Source organism: Nansenia antarctica, assembly GCF_963989245.1.
Source record: "Nansenia antarctica genome assembly, chromosome: 4".
In the NCBI taxonomy this organism is placed as follows: Eukaryota; Metazoa; Chordata; class Actinopteri; order Argentiniformes; family Microstomatidae; genus Nansenia; species Nansenia antarctica.
The window spans coordinates 71,944,030-71,952,512 of record NC_137689.1 but is presented as its reverse complement, the minus strand read 5'-3'; the positions used below and the strand labels follow the sequence as shown (position 1 = coordinate 71,952,512).

Sequence of the window (8,483 nt, the reverse complement as noted above, 5' to 3'; positions counted from 1 at the left end):
CTCCATTGGCTACCGTATGACTGGCTGGGCATACAGATACTAGATTAATATCTGAGCTGAAACGATGGTGATACCCGCGTACGTTTGTCAAATTAAACATTATCGTATTAGTCTCTTAAGACACCAACTGCCAAAGAATTCCGGAACGCTCACCGCCGAGAGAGTGCCAAGTGTTTTATGTGATATTAACCTAACGATAATACTTTGAATCGCGACAAAACCAAGCAACAAAATTAATGGATTTTTTGGGAGAATTAAGTCACCCTTGGCACTCACAATGTTGACAGTTTGGCCGACTTTATTCACTCTGGGCACTAAACGAGTTAAGATGGCCGTACATCAGTCATTCAACCAGTGATGAATGCTTGTTCTATCGCCGGCTCTGGAGGAAAAAACCCTTACATGTAAGACGGCTTACACGCCCTGTGAGGTGACCTCCGTAATGACGCCACCCGGAACGAATCCAGTCACAAACCTACTCAGTGTCTCTGATAACGCCTCAGTGCAGTCAGTGCCTCTCGCTGGCATCCGGATGGGCTTCAGATCAACAGATAAGAGTGTGGAAATTGAACTGAGGATATATAACCAGAAAGGTATTAGATCTTTCTTTTTTTTGGAGAGAGACGCTTATGATTCCGTCTCCTGCGTCGCAGAGATAAGGAAGGAACACAATGGTAAACAACTCTGCCCCCACACGTTTTGGTGTAACCGAAGCAATCTTCTAGAACCTTCTGAAAACACATCCTCTTGTTAGTGACGGAGGCGGCGGTGAATACATCACTGAGACGGCCTTCGTTCGCCACACTGGCGGCGCCGTCGACGCGGTCTGGGGGACGCCAGGGGACTTTTCTATTAGGCTATTTACTCCGGTATCTTCCGCTAACGTCTAAATGTGCCAACGGAGGGTTCTTGGTCCGGCCATAAGTCGGTGCTTCACAGCTATCTCAGAGAGACGGCAGACGCGGAGGCTGGGATGAGCGGGCCGACTCCCCGCAGGGGGACTCTGATACGGGGCGTAGCGATGCGCGGGCACGGTTCATACAGCTCCACACAGCTTATCCGGGCTGGGAAAGACAGCACGGTACAGACGACCTCCCGTGCCACCCACTCCACCACCCCCCCACCCCGCCGTACAAGCTACCAGCGGTGGCTGTGAATAACTGATCGGTAACACTTTACCTGGAGAGTCCACCTACGGTTTATCGTTGTTCGATAGTTGTTGGACTACTATGCACTAACCCTTACCACAGCCAGTGGTTGTGTGTATCAATATCAACATTCACAGAGCAGGAGCTATTTGCCGTATCCAAACCAAGAGCAACTGACCACGGTAATAGAACTCCTAGAAAGTGAATTTGCATTCAAATCGACACTCCTTGATTGGATTTCTGCTGTCCTGTGGTTTATTTCTTTTTTGGCAGGCTAAGGATGGCCTATTTAACTCGCATTGAGACCGCGTGTTGTGCGTCCACAGCAACAGCTTCCAAATGCAAATGCCACACTTGGAATCAATGCAATCGCCTTTTACCTGCTCAACGGATAAAGAAATAACAAAGGAATAGCCCACACAGGTCCACGAAACAGCTTTTGAGTCAATTGGCCAATTACTTTCACTTGGCCAATTACCATATTAAAGAGCTGTACCGTAATTCCTAAACCCTTCCTCCAATTTGGATGCGAACACCCTCAAATTAAAGCTGAAGTCACTTTAAGTCCATGTTCATCATATCATCACCTTAAAATAATGGCTTACGTAATATTTTAGGTCATATTTTTATTATATAAATATAGATTATTTTTTTTTAAGTTTTGAGAAAAACAGAATAAACTGAACAAATGTTTCTATTTTTTTACTTTTTTGCAATTTGTTAATTAAATAATATAGAATAGATGATATTTAAGGAAAAACATCAGTTTCGTCAAAAGTGACGTAAGCCATTATTTTAAGAAGGTGATGATATAACTGCAGCTTGAGTATGTGTTAGTAACCAGGTAACCAGGCTGTCCTACCCTGCCTGGCCTCCTCCTCCAGCAGGTCCGTGTGCATGGCCAGGTAGCGCTCCTCGTCACACAGGGCCTCGATGCGGGCCTCCTCCTCAGACAGCTGGTAGTCCCGGTTCCAGGAGCCTGCGTCGTACTCAGAGAGGTCGTGCAAGTGGCCACGCCCATCGTACCTGTCGGGGAGAGGTCAGGGGTTAGAGAGGACAGGGAAGTGGACGGATGGTTTGATACACCTGAACATGGACCTACTTACCACATGGGAGGGGGGGGCCTAAAACCAAATTTTTTTTTTTTTACAACAACAACAACAACAACAACAATGAATGTGCTACCTCAGTCTCATGTCTGCCACGAGGGAGTGTGTACGGGGACTGGATCTGAGCCATCACGTGGCGATACAGGCTGCTGCCTTTACTGGAACAACTCCTCACCTAGTCCCTGTCTACGGCAGTTATCATGACAACAAGCTAACCTGACCGTGTTGTAATTTTGTCCCTAAGGAGCAACAAGCCCTCGTATGAAAAAACACAAAACACACAAAAAAAAAACACAACTCGCCTCTTACCTTCACAGGGTGTCACCTATAAAAAAAACACTCCTCCTTTCCTTCCTCTATCTGTAACAAAGGAACATCCACACAAACCCCAGCACATAAATACCTATCCGTCAGAACCCAAACGGACGATATTTTCCTGCGCTCGTTCGCTCTCCTCAGCTCTCCAGTTTTCTTCGTCAAAAGAGAAGGAGTGGGCGCTTGGGGTTGGCTTTCAGGGGGCCCAGGCAGGACCCCTTAGCCTGACTAGCTGAGGAGATAAGGGCTGGTTACGGCATAGAGAGAGACACACACAGACACAGTGGAAACAGGTCACAGGCCTGTGCAGATTAAGGTGGTTCAACAGGGGGGTGGGGTGGATTCACCATGAAAGGCCAACGATAGTGTTGCCAAGCAACCCTTCATGGTTAAATCCATACCAAAGTAGGCATTAGGCCTATATCCAAAGAGAGCAGTCCTACGAGGGAGCATTTTCACAAGGCATCGGGAGAGGTAGAGACATGACAATGTGCTCCACAGCCTGCAAGAGAGTTGTTCATTAGGAAAGCAAAAAAGAAACAACAGCGAGAGGGAAAACAGTGGAGCGTGCACAGATAAGCCTACTTGGCAGAATCATTCATCAGCAGGACACAACCACTTTGCCTGCAGTTTGACAATAATTAGTGTGAACCACCTTAATTCACACAGATGTGGTGCACAGTAGTTTGGGTTTAATTTGCTCTGATAGACAAGAGTCAGATTCAAGGACACATTTGCATACCTTCTAGACAATTCCGGGTGAAAGGAAAAGAAAGGACCAAAACATTGTCAACAAAGTGTTTAGATAGTCAATGGAATAATCACGCCATTGAATCTTATCCTCTTGTGTTGAAACTACCAGAGCAAATGATTTCACATGCCATGACTCTAGTCCTCCTATGATAAGAGCACTGGGGCAGTTGCATAGGAGACCTAAGTTGAATGCAACATCTCCAGTCCAGAACTCATTTGCACTTTGAAAATATGAGGCTGGAATAACTGTCAGTCTCACTTGGGACAGTGTTTACGCTGAGAGTACAGGACCCGACTCTAGCCTTTTCTCAATGGTTAGGAACACGCCTCCTCGCCTCCTCTCCTCCTCTCCTCCTTCCTCCACTCGCCTCGTCCTCAGAAAGCAGGGGAGGGGAACATGTAAGGGGAGGAACCTAGGACTAGAGAACCGTCTCCCATATGTTTCCAGAAGTGGAGGTGGAGGACAGAGGAGAGGGTGGAGGACAGAGGAGAGGAGGACAGAGCAGAGAAGGACAGAGGAGAGGAGGACAGAGGAGAGGAGGACAGAGGAGAGAAGGACAGAGGAGGAGGAGGACAGAGGAGTGGAGGACGCCAGGAGTCTCGTTCCTAACACTTGAGAACAGGGCTTGTGTGTGTGTGTGTGTGTGGAGGACTCATCATCTTGACATGATCAAACTTGGAACTACTCTCTGGTTTCTGCTTTGTAAGAAGATGGATCTTCGGGTTTCGTAAAAGGCTCAAGCACGTTATAGCCAGGCGCTAGACATAATTTCGCCAACATCTTTATTATTGTAAGATCATAGCTATGCTTATGTCACAGTTCTTTTTTGGTTTTACTACGCCTTGCAAAAAAAACAACAATATAATCCTGTGCTGTGGAACTGGAAGTAGTCCCTTGGCTTGGGGAGACAGATTTTTAGGACAGTTGGTTAGGAGGATAACCAACAATAAAACAACAATATAATCCTGGAAGTAGTCCCTTCGGGAGACAGATTTTTAGGACAGTTTGGTTAGGAAGGATAACCTTTAGGTTCCCTTTAGAGTTTGTTCAACCGACCTATCGATCTGGATGTCCTTGTCTCCCATCCAGGGGATCAGGTGCTCGCCGTGCTCGTGGCAGTGAGCCCTCTGGTCATCCCGGTACAGCTTGCAGGCGTAGCCGAACACCAGTAGCTCCTCCGCGCGCCTGGCGCTGTCACTCACACTGTCCTGCAACGTCATAAAGGGACCAGGTCATTTGATTGGACAAGAGGCATTCCATGAGTGCTGAATGATCATATTTATCTGTCGCTGTCACTCAGTCTCACGTGCCCCCGCGCTGTCACTCACTCTGTCCTGCTTCTTCTGCTTCACCGAGGGCTTGTTGTTGTGCTCCCTCTTACCCCCGCGGCGATACATTCCGAAAGTCACAAAGTACAGTGAAAGCTTAAAGAAGTTGTGTTACTATAGTATTGTAGTTTGCATTTGTTGTTTTTGTTTTTCCATCTAAAAGAGAGAGAGAAACAGGAGAGAAAACACCAAACACACTAGTTCACTCCTGGCACTCCGCGGCCATGATGGTAGAAACTAGGTAAATGGAGTGTCGGAAGCGGTGTTAACTGTTTCGTGATTTCACGAACTGTGGATAGAAAAATATTGTATGAACGATTACAGGGTGTTCTTCGGAACAGTGATTGCTGATATATCTATCGACGTTCGCGAGACATGGATATATTTTTATATCTTTCATAAAATCTGTATTTTCCGAGCTATGCTCTGTGCTTTGAATGTTGAATGTGCCGGAGCGTGATGGTGAGCTAGGTCTCTGACGTCATGACGTCCGACCCAGGCCTAGCGTCGCACTAACACGCGCCTGCAGGATCAGCTACTACAGTTACCTCCATTCAACAGGAGATGATTGACTATTTCAATATGTGTTCTGAAAGTGTATATCCTAATCCCATGACACTATTATTATATTATAACGACTATTCTCTAGTCTAGGTTCTCCTTTCGAGCTGTACTGGCCAGCTATGCATATCAACGCAGAAACAGTCAGATGGTGGCAGAGAAACTAATGCTTAATAATGATAGATTCAGAGTATGTATTTGTAAATAAATAAATAATCACATCACATCTATTTTAAGGACATTCTTTATCAGAATAATAAGAATACATTATATGTATGACAGTCAGATAATAGTTCACTAGATAGTTGTTCACTTGTTCATTTTAAACTACATTATTGTATATATATTTATTTATTTTATTCAGCCATGTTTATTGTTTAATTCCATATTTCAATGCGTTTAATTTCTTCTCCTTTGGGAAAAAAAAAGGTGTATTTCAGATAGTGATATGCATTACGCACAGGCAATCATAATATGGGCCGTCAGTTTGAGCTGTTCAATCACCATGAAACCATTTCCTGTCTCCTCTGGTTCTGCTACAGTGTATTTTGATAAGAAACAGCCAGCAAGTAGAACGCATTCCTATTTCCTCATTACGAATACATCCTCTTGACATTTTGTGCATGTGTGTGTTGCTGTTTGTCAGCCTAGAATGATCCGTGACAGTGAGACAGAAAGGTCAGGGCGGCAGACTGCACAGGACGCCACGGGAAATGTCAAGTACATCTTTTTCGCTTAGAAAGGAAATTGCATTTACCCCCACATCCTCTCCCCTGTATTGGCCAAACAGATTGCTTTCCACAACCCACAACCTCATCGTTTTGCCATTTGTGTCATCCTCGCAGAACTTTTAAAACTTTTACTTTCTGTGGCCCCCCAAGTACTTGGAACAACCTCCAAAAACATAGTGAAACTGCTGTCGATGATCTTGTGTCGCTTGGTCAATGTAAGAGGTTGATGAAGGATCAACCGGGTCATCCGGGGAATGTACTTAAAGTGATTATATTGTGTAAATTGTTGTTGCGATAGATTTCTTCTTATTAATGAACTGTACTGTGTTTGTAATGTCACAAACCGGAACGCACGGTCATGACCAAAGAGGGAGTCAACTATCAAACGACTCATTAACAAAAGAATAACATAAAGAAAGATATAAAGTGTGTGTAATCAGTAAGGTCAGTAGTGTAGGTTAGTGGTTCTCAAACCTCTCCTCTGGGACCCCCAGCCGCTCCACATATTTGATCTGTTCCAACACCAGCACACCTGATTCAACTGATCAAGTACAAAGCAATTATGATTAGTTGAATCAGGTGTGCTGGTGGTGGAACAGATCAAATATGTGGAGCGGCTGGGGGACCCTGAGGAGAGTTTTGAGAACCACTGGACTGTAGGTGAATGCATGAGTGTGTAGGTGTAATGTTGTATGGTGCAGCCCCTGCCTACCTGAAGGAAATGGTAACCCCCCAAACCCCTGCCCGCTCACTCCGCTCCTCCACCTCGGCTGGCCGACTGGCCCCACCTCCTCTACACAGCAGTCGGGCTGCCCGATCACGTCTCTTCACAACACTGGCTCCCCGCTGGTGGAATGAGCTCCCAACGGCTGTCAGAACGGCAGAGTCACTACCCATCTTCCGCCGTAGACTGAAGACCCATCTCTTCAGGTTACATCTTAACTGCTCCTCCTGAGACATCTTCTGACCCTCACCACTACGTCTCCTAAAGACACCCGCTTTCCCCTCTACTGTGTCCCTAAGAACTTCTATTGCCCCCCTTGTACTGTTTCTCAGTTTCTCCAGAAAAAAAAAAGATTTTTTTTTTAGTAGAAGGCGATAATAGGGAGAAGGTTTTTCCTTCTATCAGTGGCCCCGGGCCCGAGCTAGAGTACTCTTCCTGCAACGAATGGTGGACTGCTGATTCACATGCTTAGTATTCAAATGTATTGATTGTAAGTCGCTTTGGCTAAATGCCAAAATTGTAAATGTAAAATGTAAATGTGCAGCCAAAGACCAAACGTGTCTCAGGGCAGAGAGCACACTGCAACTGGTCTTCCAGAGAGACTTCAAGGACCCTGTCACTCAAAGCCCGGGTACTGCCAATGTCCCAAACGACCTCTGCCACACCCACCCCCAGTACCTGCCAGGCTAGAACAAACACACACACACACACACAGGTAACAGGCAGACAGAGTGGAGAGGGTCGTCACAGTCAATTGTAATGTACATTTGATTGTTCTATGTTTTTTTGTGATACACTTTTTATTCTTAAGAACTCGACACAAGACGAACACATTATAATCGATAACGACAAATACAACACGGCACAGTAGAATAAACCGAAAAATAAAATAAAACAATTGTGTTCTACGTTGGGAGCAGGGCTCATCTAAAGAGAGACCTCGGCCTCAACAGGGACCTGTCTAAATACATGTTTAGTAGAAGCCCAGACGACAAAAAAAAGACATTTTTTCAATAATTTGTTTTCATAATGCGTGGTTTCCCAAAATAACACTCATTTGAGACTAACACCTCCATATTACTTCATTATAATGTATTCAGTCATAGGCTGAAGGAGGACATTTAAGCATGCAATTCATTTCAAGGCTAATTGCTTTCGTTCCCAGGGGTCAGTTAATTATTGTTTGTGTGTTTACACCACAACAGCGAATGGAAAATAAAAGCCATTTGCTTCACTCAGTGATGAGGCATTCATCAAAGAGGACAATGTGGTAAGTGCTTTTCTGTGGACAAGGTCTTATAGGGCTCCTCATTATATTTCAATAGAGACGATCAATAAAATCAACGTGTCTTTGGGCCGACAACCTTGCTCACACCCCTTTCTCCCTTCAGAGTGGACGGCCGTGGTATTTTTGGTTCCGTGATATATGAGTGTATAAAAGAGGATGTCCTAATTTTGCAGATCACCTGCTGTGTTGGGGAGACAGTTTACCTTGACAGATCCTCCCCCCAACACTCCCTGTGGTGCCCCCCCCCCCCCCCCCCCCCCCCCCGCTGTGTGTTGAGAAACATGAATTAATGATGACACACCATGTTCTACAAATAAGCCCAACCAGACCGATGTGTCTCAAGTTCTCAAAGGGGCGGGGGGGGTACATGTTTTGTATTGAATGAATGAATGAATGAATGAATGGTCTTTATTGTCATTGCTACAGTACAGGTACCAAACAACGAAATTTAGGAGGGGTGGCTCCCCTGGTGTTAGGAAAGGAAAAAAAAAAAAAAACTTTTAAAAAAAATCACAAGAGGGGACG

General features: G+C 45.3%; 1 protein-coding gene across 1 annotated transcript in view; it reads right to left on the bottom strand.

Annotated features, from left to right (window-relative positions):
• LOC308156348 (splicing factor, suppressor of white-apricot homolog) overlaps positions 1-4,859 on the bottom strand; it is a gene marked incomplete at its 3' end in the record, with an annotated part of 21,167 nt that extends 16,308 nt beyond the window's left edge. The window contains exons 1-3 of the mRNA XM_080529686.1: positions 4,655-4,859; positions 4,383-4,534; positions 2,011-2,174 (exon numbers count right to left, since the gene is read on the bottom strand). Of these exons, the coding sequence (XP_080385812.1) occupies positions 2,011-2,174; positions 4,383-4,534; positions 4,655-4,723 (385 nt within the window). The 5' untranslated portion in view covers positions 4,724-4,859. The remainder of the gene's footprint in view (positions 1-2,010; positions 2,175-4,382; positions 4,535-4,654) is intronic.
• Between the last annotated feature and the right edge of the window lie 3,624 nt (positions 4,860-8,483).